The sequence below is a fragment of the Lactuca serriola genome, chromosome 8 (assembly GCF_051521515.1).
Source record: "Lactuca serriola cultivar US96UC23 chromosome 8, Lser_US96UC23_V15, whole genome shotgun sequence".
NCBI lineage: Eukaryota > Viridiplantae > Streptophyta > Magnoliopsida > Asterales > Asteraceae > Lactuca > Lactuca serriola.
The window spans coordinates 130,635,070-130,656,472 of record NC_136415.1 but is presented as its reverse complement, the minus strand read 5'-3'; the positions used below and the strand labels follow the sequence as shown (position 1 = coordinate 130,656,472).

The following is a 21,403-nucleotide window of genomic DNA, read 5'->3' as shown; positions in this document are numbered from 1 at the left end:
GCGAAATCAATATTAATGGCTTTCATAATTGATGATATGATTTGGCATAAATTAACATTACATTTCAGGATTATATACATTTTTCTTGTTATAATATCACCCTATCAATATGCATTTGTTTATTTTAAATAGGATTGAAGATAGTGATGAATGCAATGATAGAAATGAGACTGGATGATTACTTGGAGGTTCATCTTTGTGACCTGAGACGTGTTTCATTTTAGAGGTAGTTTGCTTAATTTGTTTAAATTTTACAAAATAAATAATGATTGATGAGTTGTTACTTTACAAAGATGTTTGTTGCCGGTTCTTTTTGGATTTTTATGTAGCAAAGATGGCACTCTGGTGGGTTGATAAAGGAATAAGGATTTGTTTTTTATTCCATAATAAGTTTTATATGGATAAAGTCTTGTCGGGATAAATAATGTTCACAAAATATTTGATAAAGTCAGGTAAAAAGTTAGAACTTACAAAGAAAAGCCTCTTTCATGTAATTTTATCTTTTAAGTCGTTCTTTCCTTATTAAGTCTATACCATATTAGTCTGCTTATTAGGACATTAACTTGAAAAATATACTCAATTCATTGGCATCGTCATTGTTACCAAACACAACAAAGAACATTGTACTTTTCATTCATATGTCAATAATACAACCTACTTTCATTTTTTTTACTTGTTACAACATTGCACTTCTAAAATTCTACCAATAATATCATCTATGTACATCTTCTATGACGTTTCTTCAACTATATCCATGGGTCATGCTTAGCACGGCTCGAAAACCTTTCTAGTGTATATATATATATATATATATATATATATATATATATATATATATATATATATATATTAACACACACACAACACACAGAGAGTAGATAGTACCATATCTTAGGTAACTGTCCATAAGAAAGGTATGTCATATGTCTGTCTCTATTTCGGATATCTACAAGGTGTACTATCATATTCCACTAGGTCTTGAACTAAGCTATAGTCTTCAAGAAGTCGATCTATGCTACTAATCCGAAGATCCTCTAGTCGTAGGCCTCGTCCTAAGCTCTTAACTAGGCATACTAAACCACTAATCCATAAATCCTCAAGCATTTAGATTGTCAACTACGACGTCCAGGTTTAAGAGTGTGTTGGTCGGACCATAATAAAACTTAGTTGCGCATTCTAGGTCTAGTTGTGGTACGGCCGTAGTACTAGACTAACCCTAGGATTCGTTTTTGACCTAAAATCTTAAGTTGTGATTTGAATGGATAGTTTTTATGATACATTAGGGTATTTATATGAGTTTATATAACTGTTTATCTAATTATTGTCTGATTAGGGTATTTTATAAATTCTAAGTTTGTGTGCTTCAAGACCACTAAGCAACGATCAGCTAGGTAGGAAAAGTCGGAGGGTAGGACCATTTTATCATATAGTCGTTCTGAAATCCAGCAACCCAAACGAAAATTTGTCCAGCCTAGGCACCTCCCGTAAGTAGTCTATTCGTAAGTTAATTAATAATAATACTTTTATTAGCTTTAACTAATTTAAAGTTTTTTCCCTAGGTTATAATCGTATTTGCAAAGGAATTACTAGTTCGCTATAACCAGTAGCTCTTATACCAATTTGTTACACTCCCAACAGGCAGAGGAAACACTAGGGGGTGTGAACGTGGGGAAATTGGATTGAGGCATATATATATATATATATATATATATATATATATATATATATATATATATATATATATAACACTACACAAATGTATATTACATACATTACTTCTATTTATTATAAATTATTTGGAATTACATTGTTTAAAAGTCAAGCACATAACCTAAACATTTCTAGAAACGATAAACAGACGGAACTGAACTCCAACAAGCTTCCTTGAAAACCTCATCTTCTTCGGCACAATTATCCTCCTCACTCATCTCCCTAAGAATACATGTATTTTAAAAACGTTAACATAATGTTGGTGACTGCACAGGTTTTTATAGGTTTCGTCTTTTATTTGGTTGCTGTAGTTTAAGAATCATGTTTCTCTTAGAAAAACCTTTCCTAAACTATTTTATCAACCCTAGCTTGCTATCTTTTTAGGATATCTTACGAACCTATCATGTTATCTTTTAGGATATCTTATTAATCCTAATTTTCTATCTTTGTAGGATATCTAACAACCCTAAGGTATTTTATCTACCACTCCAAAGTGTCCCTAATGGTATTTGGATCTCTAAGGTGTTTGTAATGTATTACCATGACCCCATAATCAACACTATTTGACTAATAATTTCCCTGACACGACGCTTCATTGTACATTGAATAGTGAATAATAAGAAAGTTATTGTGTCGGGATTGTAGCTAGCAATCGTAGGTGTGTTGGGTCAAAATTATGGTTTATACTTTACTTTTCTAGGAAAATGTATTTTTATGTCTAGGACCGTAAATAGCTTGGTGTTTACGGCTGTATATGAGTTTACGGTTGTGTTTACGGCCGTGAACCTGTTCACGGCCCATGTCTCATATATATAGGGTGAGGAATGCATATGAGTGTACGGTCATTTAGGAGCTTTAGTGTGTGAAATCCAAGCTGTCTTAGAGAGAGAAACTAGAGAAGAAGAGAGTATTTGTGTGTGTGAATCTTGTAAGGAACTTCATTCTAATCATATCATACTAGATTCATCATATTCTTCTTCTCCTTCTCTTCTATTTTGATCTGACATCATCCGTTTGATTGGGATTCCGCACCATCAAACGGATCTGATTGATACACAAGCAGATTGGGGACTTACAATTGGTATCAGAGCATGGTTGTATCAATAATTTTGTTAGATCTAGAGCTTATTTGATCATATTTTTGAAGGATTTTTGCGTTTTTAGATAGATCTTGGCAAAATAGGGGGTTTGTTCTTCGCGTTTTTCATAAAAACGAGTTTTTGGTCGTAACCAACGAGGGGGTGGCGGCGTGTACGGCCAGCAACTAGGGTTTCTGAGGAGTTTACGGTCCGAAGTCTCGCGAGTTTACGGTCTGAAGACACGTGTCCGGTCCGAAGTTCACGGCCTGCTCATTTGCGGTCCTCGCCCTCACATCACAACCTCGGCCAGCAGGAATCCTCACATCATGGTTCTATTAAAAAAAAAGAGGATTTTGGGGGTGCAAGGAATCGAACTCGAGACCTCTAACTCTTCAAACACGCATCTTACCAGTTGAACTACATTACAAGACGTTAAATATCTCGCTCCTTTTAAACATATAGTCTTCGCATCAGAAAATAAATCAAAAGAAATTCGAGGGTTGCAAAATTCGAACCCGGGTGCTCTACGTATTGAATCCTCCACCTTACCAACTCCTCTAGCAAAATTTGATTTTAATTCAAAACCACTCCCATTCGCACCTAATTTCGCAAATTTGACACTTTTAGCCCAAAACTCAAATTTCTTCTATTTTTAAATTCCATTTTCTACAAAAAATTCATTTTTTTATTTTTTATTTTTAATTTTGAATTTCTCATTTGACTTTAAAATTTTCAAATTTAGCTTTTCGGTTTGACTTTTTGAATTTGACTTTTAAAGTTGACTTTTGAGTTTTTTAGTCAAAGGGAACTTTTGGTAAACAATGAGTTCTTCAAGCGTCCTGTCAATGAAGTTTTATGTACTCCATCTTGTGAAGCAATGATTAAATTTCTTCGTAAACATAATGATTTGCTAAAAAGGGAAGTCGAGGACCTAAAATACGAAGGTTATCAACTCAGGAAAGGATAGAAACCCCTGAAGGCTGAATTAGAAGCAAAAACCAAAGACTTTAGACAACTTCAGGAATAGTATAGCAATAAGAGTGCGTGTTATAGATACCTGACTTAATAACTTGTTGAGGTAACTACTGAGCTTGACACATTGAAAAACAAATTTGAAAATGCAGATTTTACTTTTAGAAAATTTGATATGTCAAGTGAAGTAGTTGCGTCCATGATAGAACATAATTTGCAATTCAAAGAAAATTAGCAAAAGGGTTTAGGATATGACAACGTGCCTCCTCCTTATAATCATAATTATCAGTTCAAACCATTAACTAATGAAGAGATGGACAGAGAGCCATTTCTTAAATATGGTTTTGTGTCAGAAGGTAGTATTAATGTTGAAAATACTAATGTTTCTACTTCTCATGCAAATCAATCTTTAAGTCAATCCAAGCAAGCAGCTGAAAAGATCGTGTCTGATAATAAAATTGTGTCAAAGTCTGATGACTTCAACTTTTTCGATATATTTGATGATATCTTTGATAATTTTGATGTGGTTGTGCCAGAAAGTGTTGAGCTAAATGATTCTAATACGTCTACTTCTTGTGCAGGTAAAGTAATGGAAGATGAGAACAAGGAGAAAACCATTGAACCAACCACTGTCTCCATGAACTCTGAATCTGTTGCTTCGAACTCTGTTGCTTCTAATTTTGTTACTCCTAACAAGCCTGTTGTTGAGAAATACAGGCCACTAACAAAAGTTAAACAGAGTGTCTGCTACAAGTGTGCCCGTGGGAACAATAAGAGACAAGGCATGGATATGCCACAACGGGCAGGAAGAAACAACTTCCCAGTGAAGAAAAAGACATGTTTTCATTGTGGAACACCTGGACACATTGTCGGAAATTGTCCAAATCGCGCATACGTTCTCTACTATGCACAAGGCTGGTAGAACACGTAAAGTGGTAGATTCTACAAAAGAAATCATTCGAGGTCACAATCGCGTAATGGTGACTGGAATGCCGAGAAGACCAAGAATCAAACCCGCAAGGCCAAGAATACAAATCCCAAGGGCAAGAAGGGAATGCCGGCCAAGAAGCAAAATTGAAGAGATGCTCCCGTGAAGCCAAAATCAAAGTCATCTCAACGGCCAGCTTCATGTACAAAAGCAAATACCGAGGCACTTATCCGATCCAACAAGAAATGGGTTAAACCCGACTACAGATAGGTACCAAAGGTTCAATCTCCCAAATCTTCTAATGATTCTAATATTTCTACATCTTCTGTTTGCGATAAGCAGGATATGTCATGGGAGAGAGTACCATGCAAGGATGACAAAGGTTAGCCCGTTTTCAAAATGGACTGGGTTTCAAAGACCAACTGATCCCGCTCTGTGTCGGAGCACCTATGGAGGCATATCATCAGACTTCGGTTTGTTGGTAGTGGTTGTTCCAGGCACATGATAGGAGGAATCTTTCAACTGTGCAACACTTAGAACCTTGTTTAAGAGTATGCGTCCTTTGCAGGAAAGGCAGGAAGGAGGGGATCACACATTGGGGTTTGTGCTTAACTATGTGAAGAATTTTCGTATCTGTTATGAGATTATGTGTGCTGTTCTCAGACCTTCTAGATGCAAATTCAATCGGTGACTTACGGTTTGAGTTTTCTTCTCTATACTCCTGAGCTTATCTTAAACTGATTCATTTTGAAGACAATTTTTATTTCCTTAAATGTCTCTCTTTAGTAGGTTGTTTTGGGAAGTGATATCAAGATAAAGTGATAATGGGCAGTCTAAAACATGTGTAAAGGAATGAATCTGAATTGTCTAGACTCTGTGATCAATGTGCTGGTAGGCACGAAGGATTTGACAGTGTGGATTTAGATAGGATTGTTTGGACTGACCATACGACGCTCAAATAGATTGAGCAATGAGATAAACACGAGAACCTACGGGATACACTAAATTAATACGCATCTAGAGCAGTGGTTCAACTTTTCTTTGATGTACGGACTTATGTCCTTAATTCTGGTTCTGAGAGGGCGACTGGGGGTTCTGATAAAGAAGGTCTATAGGAAGTTATTTTCTTGCTTTTTATCTATCAGTCATATGTTGCTTCCTCTGAGTGATTGGAAGAGATCCGACCTGGAATGCCACATATGCAACTCTATTTCTATGCACCTCCTTATCTATGAAATTATTTCTATCTGTTAGTCATATGTTGTCTCCTCTATCTGATTGAAATGATCCGACCTGGAACACATCATATGTAATATTCTACCTCTCAATCCCTCTATCCTAGTTAGCCATATGTTGTCCCCTCTGCGTGATTGAAAGAGATTCGACCTGAGACACAACATATGCACGTATTTCTAATCTGACTTCCTCCTTAACAATTGTCTATCCACTTAAAGTAAGGAGTTCTTTGGAAGTTCTTGATAATCAAGGTATATCGGGAAGTGGGGAACACGTTCTAGTGCAACTAAAATTGAACCATTTAGAGGTTGTCTGTAGATCTCGCTGCTTAATTTAAGTGAACAAAAATACTCGTGGTTGTTGTTAGCTAAATGGTTTATTTAGAAAAGTTTGTAGATATCCTTCGTGTTTAAGTGGACCACAATACTGGCAATTGACCAGATCTATTAATCAACTTGAAGGTACTGATAAACAAGTTAAGACTGTCTCACAACTTTGATCCCAAATATTTTTGTTTTTGTTAAATTTGTTCATAGTTTTCCTCTATGCACAAATTTAGGGGGAGAATTAAAAAAAAAAGTCAAAAAAAATCAAACAAAAATCAGAAAATTAAAAAAAAAATGTTTGTTTTTGTTTTATTTTTCAGAAAATTTAAAAAATCCAAAAATATTGTATGCTAAGTTTTGTTTTGTCTTGAAAAGTGAATTGAGATGTAGATGAGACTCATGGAGACTGTATCGAGATTTTTTGAGCCGAAGCTTCATCCGTGATCATCGAAGAATTCTCATTTAAAGGAACAAGAAATGAAGATTATTCTTCCAACATTCAATCTTTCAACCCCAGAAGCAAGGTAAAGTTGTACTTGAAGATTATGTGACGGATTGCATTGAAGCCTCCTCAATCAATCTGCTGCTATCTATGAACCTACTGAGGTGATCCATGAGATTATTTCTCTCTATTCTCTCTGAAGATTCTCAAACTGAAAGCGCTATCTTTCAAGAATCAGTACATTAAGTCTCTTCACCCAATGTGCGTTCAATGTTAAATTTTTGAAGAAAAGCCTAACTGCTCAAGATGAAGTCATTCATTGAAGATTCATCAAGTTTAAAACTGTGAAGAATTTGAAGATTAATGCTGAAGCCAAGCTCCTAATGAAGATTAACAAGAAAATTGAGCTACTTTTTAGGGGGAGCTTGTTGGGTTAATTAGAAAAGAAAGCTATAAACCAAGGGGGATATTGTTGGGTCAAAATTATGGTTGATACTTTGCTTTTCTAGGAAAATGAATTTTTATGTCTAGGACAGTAAACAACTTGGTGTTTACGACTGTATATGAGTTTACGGTTGTGTTTACGGCCGTGAACAATTTTACGGCCTTAAACCTGTTCATCGCCCATGTTTCATATATATAGGGTGAGGAGTGCATATGAGTGTATGGTTATTTAGGAGCTTAAGTTTGTGAAATCCAAGGTGTCTTAGAGAGAAAAACTAGAGAATAAGAGAGTATTTGTGTGTGTGAATCTTATAAGGAACTTCATTCTAATCATATCATACAAGATTCATCATATTCTTCTTCTCCTTCTCTTCTATTTTAATCTGGCATCATCCGTTTGATTGGGATTATGTACCATCAAACGGATTTGATTGATACACAAACATGATTGGGGACTTACAAGGTGGGATGTCAATCCCCGTATAGATCTATATATGCCTTTTTAGCTCTGGCAAGATTAACGATTATAGGTACTGGGGAATCTGAATTTAATCAATGCCTTTGGATGAATATTAATACCTCAAGGATGCATTAACCTTTGGTATTTATTTTTATCTTTTATCTTTCCATTAACTATCATAATGTAAAACCTTTAAATTTTATAAATGATAATTATATATTTTGATAATCATTTTGAGTGTGTGTGTGTGTGTGTATATATATATATATATATATATATATATGTATATACCATAATTATGATTATTTGAAAACATGATTAGATAGAATAACAATTAGGTAAAGTGCATATCCCTATATTTGACAAGCATAACTTCTAGGTACTACATTATCCTAGGCTTTGGCCATTATAACATCTAGGTATTATCTCTTCCTAGACTATGAGGCATCATAACTCCTAGACATAATATCATAGCTTACAACTAGTTATAGTATATATAGCTACATTATCCTAAAGCTTTAAGCTTTATAAAACAATTTGATATTTATAACTATAAATATAATTTGATAAAGCATTTTAATAGACATGTATCCCCCCCATAAAACATTTAAAATAGTGAAATAGGGGTTGTGAACTCACCCTAGTTGCGTGAGACCTTTGATGTAGGGCTGAATCAGGCTTGGGACTTTGGGGACCGCTCCTAAGGTCAACTACATTGAGATATATAGATAGATAGATAGAGAGAGAGAGAGAGACAGAGACAGAGAGAGAGAGAGAGTCAATGTGAGAGTGGTGTGCAGAAATGGTCTACCCAACCTCTCTGTTTATAGTTATAGATTTAGAGTGCGTGCGACGCAAATATCTTCATGCAACGTGCATGATCATTATGGCTCTGTCAAGAGAATGCCATGTGTCAATTCCCAAATTGGCCATGTCACTCGCAATCTACTCGAATCTGGTGTCAGGTGTTCAACATACATAGACGCGCACCTTGTACGCACAAAAAGATTTTCCAAAAATAATAACTTCTTCGTTGGAACTCTGTTCTAAGCCCTCTTTATTTCTATGTGATGATCTCAATGGGTACTACAACTCTCATTTAGGTTGTTTTAGCTAGTTTTGACTTTAATTTTTGTGCCTAATGGGGGTAAAAATAAATGATTTTACAAAAATCATATCTCTCATACAGATCCCGTTTTTGGCAAAATTGTTTCCTAAAAGTTTATATCTTAAGGAGTACTATGAAACTCCTTTTTGCACTTCTAGTCAAAACACAACCAATCTCTAAGTACAGTTTTGACGTTAATAATTTTAATTACGTGGCTGATCTCTATTTTTATACAATCCATAACTCTTTCCTTTCGAGTCGGATTTTTACGAATCTTATATCCTTGAGATCACGTTAACAAGTAATTTCCAAGTATGTTAGACAACTATGGAAACGGTACAACTTTTTGGAGGCTAAATTTTGAGCCTAATGGAAGTTTTAACCAATAATGGCACATTTGATTTTTATTATCTCAAAATCAAATATTATAATTCTAAGCTATTACATCTATTTTCCTACTCTTTCCTAGCAGTGATTAATGATAAAAACCTCTTAGTTCTCACACCTACCATTATAATAGAAAATAAATGTAGCTCGTGATAGCGTACATGAAAGTTTGAAAAGGATGCATGTTTTGAAGCCAAGAAGGTAACTACATTAGTTACCACCTGTACTCAGCTTTGACACTGGGCCAAGAGACAATGTCTTAAACTTTAGATGCCCATTAAACAAGATTGTCACAAAGATAAACGCAAAACCCAGAAATGGAGATCCAATCCAGTCAACATTAGAATAGGAAACCAAATGATCGACATGAGATGGACGTATGTAAAGACCATGAGATATGGTTATCTGAAGGTATCAAAGAATATGCTTAGGAGCAAGCAAATGCGATTCATTAGGGTCATGCATATGAAGACAAACTTATTTAAAAGCATAAAAGATACTTGGATGAGTGATTATTAGATAGTAAAAAGAACACGAGCGAGGATACGATAGAGGGTCGGTCCAGCTACAAGTTTACCACGACCAGAAAGCTTTGGTTTGGTGTCCATTGGCATACTACATAGAATGCAGGTAGACGTGGCCGTACGAGAGAGCATATGTTTGACAAAAGCAGTTTATGAGAGAAATAGACTCTATGTAGAGCGAGTAGCAGCAATGTCGAGAAAAAAATAGGGGTCCAAGATTCGTCATAGCAAAATTAGATGAAAGACGCGAGATAACATGTAAGATGAGAGATGAATCTGAAGCAGTAATAACAATATCATCAACGTAAATAGAACTACTAGAAAAACAGTCTTTTACGACGCGCAATGCGTGTCGTAAAATGCTCAGACGATGCACAAATGCGTGTCAAGGAAGGCCCTGTCATAACGAGAGACGACACGCTTTTGCGCGTCGTCTATTTACGACGCGCATTTATGACACACATTTATGACGCGCAGTTATGGCACGCAATGCATATCAAGGAAGGCCCTATCATAAAGGAAGACGACACGCATTTGCATGTCGTAACCTTACGACGCGCGTGTTTATGTCATGCAATGCGTATCAAGGAAGCCCCTGTCATAAATGAAGACGACACACATTTTTGCATGTCATAATTTTAAATGTTTTTAAAATTATATATTTTTGATAGATTACTAATTTTCAAATTAAATAACATATTAAAAGTCTCATAATATAAAATAAAATACCATAAATAATAAAGATAATTCATTGCACTAATATGTGAAATACAAATAATCATTCCAATAGTAAGTAAATGTAATACATTGCTAATATTGCATAATATTTATTATAGAAAAACAAAACATGTACATTAATAGGAACCCGTGGGTAATTTCTCCTTTGACAATCTCCATGAAGCTTTAAGCCTTGCAACCTCACCACTAGAATATTCATCAACGACTGTCAAGTATTCTACTACAAGCTTGTACCTAACACATTCCACATTCATGCCTAGAATAAGCTACTTGTAATAGGTGGATTTTCCTAAAATAAATTGTAAGGGATTCAAGTGATGATTTACCTTTGGTTTCGTCCTATATAGTAATACACTTAGCCAATTAGTTAAAGAAGATGTTGACATTAGAGATACCTTAAGAGTAAAAGTGCCTACATAATCAAAGCAAATAACCCATTACACAATTTTAACATGAAAAATTATTCAAAAGAGATCAATATCTCATTAGAACATCAAATGCCTCCAAGCAACATCATATCCCATTATGACATTCTGTACAGATTAAGTAAAAAAGAAACAGCCATGTATAGCTGTCCAAAATAAATGCTTAACCCATTAAGTCAAAAAGAACAAGAAACACCCATATCCCATTATCACATACCTCTGTAACTTTAATCTTCATTGAATACAACTCTTCCTTTTGCTTCTTGTAACCAAACATGGCTTTCTGCACCACAAAGTACAATAACATATTAATTAATAAACCTATCACATATTTACAGTAAAAACTTAATCTTCTTCAACAACACCAACCCCAAACACAAAATCATTTATGATGCCACAAAACACCAAACCACCATCACTAAAATTACCTTCTACACTCTCCTGCAACACAAACACAAATTTAATTCACACTTAACTGAAAAGGCTAAGTAAAACCATCCATCCATCATCTTTACTATTTACCTCCAAAAACAATATCTTGCAGTTAATTTTATCATCATTGGTGGTGGATAATAATGACTCCATGATCATGCTTGTGCACTATTGGTAATTCTCAGGTTATGTAAGATCTTGAGATACATCAACCCTAGAAAGATAAACTTTTTGCAAAACAAGACTAGTATTCTCCTCCTTAAACATCTAAAGTCTATCAGTCACTTTCTCAGCTTCAGGAAAAACAACAGCATTGCCATTGAAGGTTGAGGTCTGAACATCCATCTGATTCTGATTCTGATCATTCTCAATCTTAAATCTCATGTGTATTCTTCCACATGTCACCACTACTAGCCTCCCTCCCATGGTTACTCATTTGGTTTCTCTGGTCCCAATCAAGTCGCTCGTATAAATGAGAATGAGATTCATCACCAAACACCAAATTATTGGCAGCATCCTATTCATGCAAAGTTGCTGCAGCTGATGAAGCTAAATTGGACCGAACCAGCTTTAGAAGTAGTGGAGGTCTGTCACCCTTGTGTGAAATGGGATTGTGAGGGTCGAACTTATGCTGTTGATTGCTACTTAAAGCTACTGGTCAGACTTTGCCAGAGGATGCATTAAATATCATCATATCAAAATCCACAAGATCTTGTTTAATGCTGACTCATCTGCGGCTGAAACAAATAAGCTCCAAGATGTTCAATTTTCAAAATTGAAATACCAATCTAAATGGAAATAAGCTCCAAGATGTTCAATTTATTTTTATTACATATTATAAAAAATCAAATCAATTAACTTTCATTGAACATCAACAGATTCAGGCCATAATTTAAAAAACTATTATATCTAATATCTATTATATATTATTTAATATTCAATTTTCAAAATTGAAATAGCAATCTAAATGGAAATGATTGAACACTTGGGTTCATCCAAAACCATAACCATTACTTGTTTGTATTTGATTTAATAAATGTAGAAGATAAAAATATGCAAAATGGATAGATATTTTCATCTTTATTGAAACCTTTTTTTATTTAGTTCAAATAATAAATGATAATACTATATTATTATATATTCCATTTGGATGTGGATTTTGATTTTGAAAGATGAAAGATCATTTTGGATGAACACAACTTTCTGTTGGCCTTGATATGTTCATAACTCATCTTCAATGGCAGTTTTTTGTATTTTGTTTTTTGTTTAAGCATTATATAATTAATATTAAAAATGAATAATAAAACAAGTAAAGGGACTTAATGAGAAACCTTCCTAAACATTGAGAATGACTAAAATGCCATGTGGATGCCAACACCAGTAAAACCTGTTATAGCATGTCATAATGCTACAGTTTGACCAATATTAGTAGTTGTTTACCCTAAAGAACAGACACTAAATGATTAAATGAGAACATACAAAATAATTTGTTGGTAAGTTATGATGACATAAAACTTTTCAAGTTACAAGTGGGCTGCTGTTAGTGAAGCAAGAGGAGACTTCCTATTCAGTCACCAGAAACTAACAGTTCAATTCTATGAAGGCTCAGCAGCCCAAGACCGAAAACTGGAAGGATCAGTTCACAAATAAGTAATGGTCAGGAACATGGTAAGGCAGACCAGGGTCTAACTTCATCGGTGGAATATTACACAAGAAATTATAAAGAGATGGAATATAATTTCTTACTGTGGGTTATTTTCAGGGGCCTCACTATTAACTGGCTCCTTGCCATCCTCTAAATAAAAATTATCATAAAATAAAGTTAAAAAAAAAATAAACATATTATATATTTAATATTTATAAATAGTTTTGAATATACCTGAAGACCCATTTGTTAGATCCACTACATATGTGGCTCCAAATAACCAGTGTCTATTACATTCAGAGGGAGGGGTTGTGGTACTTGATAATGGCCTGACATAACCACATGTTGCTGTGAAATCTGAGGGATTTGGTAGTTCATCCACTGTGCTTCTGGTGGATCAAGATTCTGCTCATGGTTTTTCTTACCAGGAGAAGAAGATTCAGACACTATCCCTGCCTTGACTAAAAAGTCCTCGAGTTTCATCTCACCAAGAGTAGCTTGTCTCTTACAACTACTACTATTGTTAATGTTACTCTCACCACCATTCATCTTCTTTTTCTTCTGATCTTGTTGGATATCTTGCCAGACCTCATCGACTGTCTTCTTGGTTAAATCCTTGGTGAATGTACGACTCAATTGTCTAGGCAAAGATGAAGCAGAAGCAAGTTGGGTGAGTTCAGAGTAATCAGGGGAGGAGCCATTGTTGATTCGTTGATTAGCTTCGGCACTCCAAACATTCTTCAGAAACTCATCAAGGTTCATACTACGGAAAGGTTTCTCTAAATCGCCTAATTGCTGCTGAACCTCATCTAAAGTTAGGTTATGTAGAGATCCTTGCCTTGACAATCCATCGAACACAAGTTTTTGTATTCCACCCCATACACGGATCGCCTGACTATCTTACTAATCTCACAAATCAAACTCCAAATACCAATAATCAAAGTAGTAATTAGTAAACGCCTTTTTGTAATTAATCAAAAAATCCCTATATGAACTCCTAATCTGAAATGTTACGGAAAAAACCCTCAATTCAGACGAATTGGAAACGGAATACTAATCAGAGTTGCATCATGTTGAGTACCAATCTTTAGATTAACAAAAATAGGGGAAAATGAGAAAATCGGTGTTATTTTGAAACAACATTGCAGAAGAAGAAGAAGAAGAAGGACGAGAGTATCAAGGTGGTGTTTTAGGGTTTCTTTTGATCAATGAAGATTTTAGGAACTTCAAATGTGAAATTATCGATCTTTTACACACAATGCTTTTAGGGTTTCTTTTGATTGAAGAGGATTTTGAAGAAGAAGAAGGACGAGAGTATCAAGGTGGGGTTTTTTATTTTTTTGGATTTCATTCCCCCCTTGGCAATTAAAAAATTAGAGAACGCGCGTTCATAAAGAAAAATATAAAGCGACAGTTTTAGACAACACACTTTTTTATGATATGTGCCCTCCGTGTTTTTAATTTTATTTGCTGGATACTATTTTTAGGGCACTCACAAAATACGTGTCCTCTATCCTTCAAATTTTGCAAAACTGACATCAATTTTTAGGGCACACACAAATGTGCATCCTCTATCATCGAGTGTCATTGTTTGCGCGTCATTAAAGGGTTGTTTTCTAGTAGTGTAGGAATATCTATAGTGTTAGTCCCATGATGATGGTTAAAGAGGGATGTGTCTGAGCGGCTGCTATGAAACCCAAGAGAGGGGATATAGACAAAGAATCTATGATACCAAGAACAAGGTACTTTCTTAAGACCATATAAGGATTTGCAAAGCCGACATACATAATCCAGATGTTGGGAGTGAACATATCTAGTAGGTTGTCTTGGATGGGTTTAATAGGTTATAACTACATGTACAATGCGGAAAAACACTTAATAGTTAAGAGGGGACATGCAACATATAAGTATGTATGTGATAAAAATTTGAAGGTAAAATACTATGAATAAAAAACTAGATGAACCCTAATATAATTAAAATACAAGAATTAGGGATACATACCTTTGATTTTTTATAGAAAACAAATCACTTCAATCCTTCCTTTGCAAATCTTGGAAAGCTAGCACTAAAACTATGATAGCTCTAATGGTTTGTACCCAAAACCTAGGACTATAAGAATTTGAGAGGAGAGAGGAGGGGGAAGTTCAAAATTCAGCTATTCTTCTGGTAGAAGGAGTAGACAAAAATAGGAGATCCAAGGGTCCTAGTTATAGCTAATCAGGAAACCTTAGAACCCTAATTTCAACATATAATACTAATATTTCAAATTAGGTAATTATCTAGTTGCTAATTATTTAATGAAGGCTTGTATAAACCCTAATACGGTGTCCAAAACCATTTCCTATAAGAAGGTTCTAGAACCTCTCATTTGTTTAACTATTAAACAAATACAACTCAACCCTTGCACTCTCAATTAACTCTAATTAATCTTAAAATTAATTCCGATTAATTTCTGATTAATATATAATTGCTATTTCAGATTAATATATTAATCACATAATATATTAACAAATCAATTATTACAGTTTATTAATCTATAATAAATCAATAAATCATCCTCTCACTACAAGTGTAATTCTAACAAAGTTCTAGTTTTGAGGGTAGCCCAAAAATGACTTTGCTTTAATTGCAAGTATATACCAATTTAGTCATGAGCTTACGCACCTTAATCCAACAATCTCTCACTTGGATAAGTCTATAACTACAATTGCAAGTATAACCTTGAACCGAACAAAAAAATTTGCTTCCCAATCCATTGTCGAATTCTGATTTAAATCAAACGTTGGCCCTAAGATAAGTGATCAAGTATTCCTTCGTTCTTCAAGATATCATATGGACATGAGACATGAATTATAGTCAATTTCATTGTCGAAAATATGTTTCCCGGTTTCCCGATTTGCGTTAACGTCATCAGATTGCCAATTGAACACATCAATTTAGTCATGGTTGGGCCCAACACTAGAATGTCAACACCAAATCACCAAAGGGACCAAAGATATCGTTATTCCTGTTAAGGAAAAAAGAATGAATAAACTTTGACTACATAACTATAACATTTACTTATCAAATCATAAATGCTACTACATTTTATTACATCATGGTATGGATGCGTTTATGCAATACCAGTACATAATTAAATTGCAAATTACAACGTATGTATCTCCGTTTGATGAATAAAAGATATTATCGTGTTAGAATTACTCGTCATTGAATCCATTAAGTAATCTATAAGCATGAGTTTATCCAATACTTAAAACCTCTATTTCCAATCCCATGAAATGTCTAATATCTATAGATAATTTACAATCAATTCATGACAGTCTTAATTCACTACTTACTTCGAAAAGTATGAACGACTGTGGAATTTCAAATAATTAACAATTACTCGGGAAGTAAAAGATGCAAAGTGAAACAAAAGAATATGTAATTGAAGAATGCAGTAACCATACTCATAAATAATTATCTATTGCTCAATCACCAAAACTAGTTACATTTATTTTGTTACAAAGTTTCAATCTATCAACTAACTACCAAAACTAATATCATCTTTTAAGCCAGTGCTCCTAGCATGCTGGTTGTGCTTGACCCTACTCAAAGCCTTTATGAAAGGATCTGCATGATTATCTTAAGATGATATTCGTTTCACCAGAAGATGCCCATCTCAACCCTATGTCTGATGTAATGGTACTTCTTGTCGATATGCTTGGGCCTTCGATGATCCTTCGGTTCTTTGGTCAAAGCAACTGCGTCTTCATTATCACATAAGAGTTCCATTGGTTCTTGAATGGTCGGGAATACTCTGAGATCTCTGATGAAATTCTTCAACCAATCCCTATGATGCCTCACTTGCTGTGATGTACTCTGATTCACAAGTAGAACCAGCCACTGTTGACTGCTTGGAACTTTTCCAAGTCATCGCTCCACTGTTTAACAAGAATACCTATCAAGATTAAGAACAATAGTTGTCTCGGTCTGTTTGAAAGTTGGCATCACTATAACCACTAACTGTCAACTTATCATTGCCACCAACAGCTTGAAACATGTATTTTGTTCTTCATAAATACTTTAGAATGTTCTTGGCTGTAGTCCAATAGGCTCTACCAGGATTTCCCTGAAGTCGAGTAACCATGCTCAAAGCATAATCCACATAAGAGTGAGTACATGTCATAGCATACATGATCAATCCTATACCTGAAGCATGTGCGACTCAACTCATATCAGTTATATCTTCATATGTATTGGAACCTTGAGTCTTAATTTAACAGTACAATGAATGGGGAAATCCCCTTTCTTGGAGTTCTCCAATTTAAAATGTTTCAATATTTTATCCAAGTACATACTCTGGGGAAGACCAATAAGATGTTTCTTTCTATCCCTGAAAATTATTAACCCAAGAATATAGGTTGCTTCCCTTAGATCCTTCATAGAAAAACACTTCCCAAGCCAAGATTTAACTTCTTGGAAGGTTGGAATGTCATTTCCTATAAGTAGTATGTCATCGACATACAACACTAGGAAAGCTACTATACTCCCACTAGCTTTGACATACACATAGGACTCATCCTCACTCCTAGAGAGTCCAAACTATTTGGCTTTCTCGTTGAAGAAAATATTCTAGCTGTGAGATGCTTATTTCAATCCATAAATGGATTTCTCAAGCTTACACACTCTATCATGAAGTTTGGCATGTACAAAACCTTCTAGCTGACTCATGTAGATGTCCTTAGTTAACTTCCCATTTAGGAAAGTGGTTTTAACATCATTTTTCCATACATCTTAATCATAGATGGAAGAAATGGAAAGCATTATCATGATCAATTTGATCTTAGTCACTAGTGAGAAAGTTTCATCATAGTCAACCCTTTGGATTTGAGTAAATCCTTTCGCAACCAGTCGAGCTTTGAACATGTGTAACTTTCCATCCATGTTAGTCTTCTTCTGGAAGATCCACTTGCAACCTACTGTCTTTGACCAGGTTCATGATGAACTATGTTCCACACTTGGTTATCATACATGGATTGGATCTCTCTTTCTATAGACTTTTTTCCATTTTGTAGCCTCAGGGTCTGCCGTTGTTTCCTTGTAGTTAGTAGGTTCATCCAAATTCACATCACCGATAAACATAACCCAATATATGTTAATACGGAAACCATAGAACTCAGGCGGCATGCTAACCCTACTGGATCGAAGAAGAGGTAGTAAGTTATCAATATGCTTAACAAAAGACTTATCCTCTGGTTGTGTGCTTTCTGTCATTCAAATTTCCTTCATTAGATGACTCTGTAATTTCTTCCAGATCAATAACACTCCCATTGTCCTCTTTAAATATGATCTCTCTGTCTCTCTCTCTCTCCCTCTCTTTCTCTCTCTCTTGCAAAAGACTCCCCTTCAAGTTATGAAGAACACTCTCTCACTAGGTTTGTAGAATAAGTGTCCAAAGAAATTTGGTGGGTATCTAATGAAAATACACTTCTCGACTTTGGGCTCAAGTTTTTAATGAGTTTGTCATCTTACGGAGCTTCACAACCTAAGACCATTATATGTGCGAGTGAGAGAACTTTCTATGTCCATATCTCATGAGGTGTTTTGGCACCCTTCTTAGTGGGAACAAGATTTGGGATATAGGCAGTTGTCTCTAAGGCATACCCCTACAAAGATATAGGAAGACAAGATTGACTTATCATGGAACAGACCTCATCAAGTAAGGTTCAATTACGCCTCTCAACCACACCATTAAGTTGTGGTGTTCTGGGAGGAGTCAATTCATAAGCAATTCCACATTCCTTTAGATAGTCATGAAACAGGATACTACGATATTCTCCACCTCCATTAGATCGGACCATGTTTACCTTCCTGCTAAATTGATTCTCGACCTCGTGCTTAAACTCTTTGAACCTTTCAAAAGTTTCCGATTTATGTTTAAATAAGTAGATATACCTATATCTGCTACAACCATCCGTAAATATCGTATAGTATTGATTAACATCCCTTGTGGCAGATATGAAGGGCCCACATACATCTGTACGGATAAGTTCCAAACATCCTTCACTACTTTCACATGTTCCAATGAAAGGAGATTTTGTCATCTTTCCTAGGAAACAAGATTTGCATTCATCATCTGTCTTTAGGTCAAATGATTCCAACACTCCATCCTTTCTGAGTTGGGCGATGCATTTCTTGTTAATGTGCCCAAGATGAGAACGCCACAAGCACCCTTTGGCTACACCATTAGACAAATCAATATGAAATACACTATTTCCTAAGTTATCAACACACATCACATTTTTATACACACCATTACGAGGAATATCTTTGAAAATAAAACAACCATTTTTATAAACCAAAATCAAACCATTATCATCATTAAATGAATATTGACATCCTTGAATAAATAATGCATGAAATGAAAGAATGTTTTTAACCATATTAGATGAATATTACTAATTAATTAAAACCCTAACACTACTATCGAGGACAAGTCTATAAGTCCTAATCTTGTTAACATGTGTGACATCCTCTAACTTTCAGAACCAAAAGAACTTTCTTTATGCTTTAAAAGTCATGGTACTTCATTTTCAGAAAATCCTAGTACATAAAAATCTATTTGAGAACAAAGATTGTCTCAAATAAAAAAAAATCTTAAGCATGTCTTAATCAATATAGACATATAAGCAACAACACAAAATACCAAATGGTCCTGAACACCATTAGAGGCTCTCTTAAACCCTCAACATCTTAATAAAGTTCCATTAGCTAAAGTTTTGATCCATGTGACGCATATAAACTGAGTAGGTCGGGTTAGAAAACCTGGTGAGATACATAGGGATTTCAGTCCCACAATGTTTTATTATATATATATATATATATATATATATATATATATATATATATATATATATATATATATATATATATTGTGACAACCCATGATATACGCACCCAACAACCATCGACAACCAATGTCACAATACATTCTTGTAAAAGAAAAAAATTTCAACCGTCACTATTATTAACGTTAAACCATAGGCTAAAAAATAAGTGCGCGAAAAGTCGCATCACTTTGTGAGCAGGTTAACATAATTAGATTCTACGTGCAACCGCCGTTCCAGAAATATAAATTTCTCATGAATCTGACACGGTAACAGCGAAATATGATATTTATAAGAAATAAATGTATGTTGTAGTCAAAAGGATACATCGTCAAAAACTACAAGGAGATTAGTTGACTTTTTGGGAAAAGTCGCCAACTAAGCAAACATAGTACCACTTAAAGTAGGGATTATGTTGCAAAGAACGCTTAACATAGAGATCATATGAGGAAGATATGATTTTTAGCAATAATAAAAACACGTTGAAAAACGAAAGTCAAAACTAGCCGAAACAACCAAAACGAAACTTATAGAGAATTAAGAGGTCTACAAGAATATATAAGAGCTGCCAAAAACAGACTCCGTGTATGTGAGTTACGTATTTTCGAAGTTTAATTATACTGTCATGTGTGCATTAACACATGATTTCATCGAAGTTCGGGATGACGTGGCACATTGAGGAGACGACATGTGGCATAATCGCATAGTTCACGAGCATTTTCTCGGCGCAATGTGTAGTGTGCACCCTAAACCCACTATAAATAGCAAGCTTCGACAGGACATTTTCCTCACCCCTCTCACTCATTCTCTCTCCATCTCGATTCTCATGCCACTATCCTGAATGACTCTCGAAGTCCTAGCTTGTGGGTTTCTACCCTACATAAATGTGTTTGTAATAATGAGGTGAGTTCACAACCCCATTTTCAACTCTTTTCTTTGGATGGGGGGGGGGATACATGTCTAAATTACAACTTTACATGGTTATAACTAATTCTAGTTAGATAATTATACCCATAGAATTAGGATGATATTATAGCCACCTTTGGATAAGCTTAGTAGCTAGTGTTACCATACCCAAATTTTCGGCTACGCTAAACACACACACACATACACTATATATATATATATATATATATATATATATATATATATATATATATATATCATATAAAACACAACGCGAATAACAACACAACCGACCAGGGGAGGCCCCCACGACGAGAGTTATATGAGACATGATTCATCAACATGATGACTGATATTCAACTAGCGCCCAACCTATAGTCGTTAATTCTTAAATGATCGAGAGAGAGAGAGAGAGATGTATATATATATATATATATATATATATATATATATATATATATATATATATACACACATGACATTGACATTCTCACATGTTGTTAGCTACAAGTCGACGGCAAATCGAAGCAGGCATAACTTTCTTACCAGAGTTACGTCTAATGAAGCGTTGTATTTTTTATTTTGGTATCTAAAGTCACAGATCGATTATAGGAACTCATCGTAACTTTGTCAGACTCAAACTAAAACTAGATATCTATAACACCCATAAAAATCATGCAAATTTAAAACTTTTTAAATCATTCAAAAACCAATAATTATTACAAATTTGTTTTCAAAATGGTTTCATGTCAGAGTATCCCTGAATTAATT

At 34.7% G+C, this 21,403-nt stretch overlaps 1 protein-coding gene across 1 annotated transcript; it reads right to left on the bottom strand.

Annotated features, from left to right (window-relative positions):
• Positions 1 to 13,114: 13,114 nt before the first annotated feature.
• Positions 13,115 to 19,282, bottom strand: LOC145067395 (uncharacterized). The gene is made up of 3 exons (XM_079014548.1): positions 18,795 to 19,282; positions 13,514 to 13,751; positions 13,115 to 13,471 (listed from the first exon to the last, which is right to left on the bottom strand). Exons 1-3 carry the CDS (start codon positions 19,280 to 19,282, stop codon positions 13,115 to 13,117), a joined length of 1,083 nt encoding a protein of 360 aa, XP_078870674.1.
• Between the last annotated feature and the right edge of the window lie 2,121 nt (positions 19,283 to 21,403).

Excerpts from the sequence above, each read along its gene's own strand:
- LOC145067395 (XM_079014548.1), bottom strand. The coding sequence starts at position 19,282 with ATGGTTAAAAACATTCTTTCATTTCATGCATTATTTATTCAAGGATGT. Across the intron at positions 13,752-18,794 it reads GATGGTTGTAGCAGATATAG|TCAGGCGATCCGTGTATGGG; the intron begins GTATATCTACTT and ends TTAGTAAGATAG. Across the intron at positions 13,472-13,513 it reads AACTCACCCAACTTGCTTCT|GATTTAACCAAGAAGACAGT; the intron begins GCTTCATCTTTG and ends ACATTCACCAAG.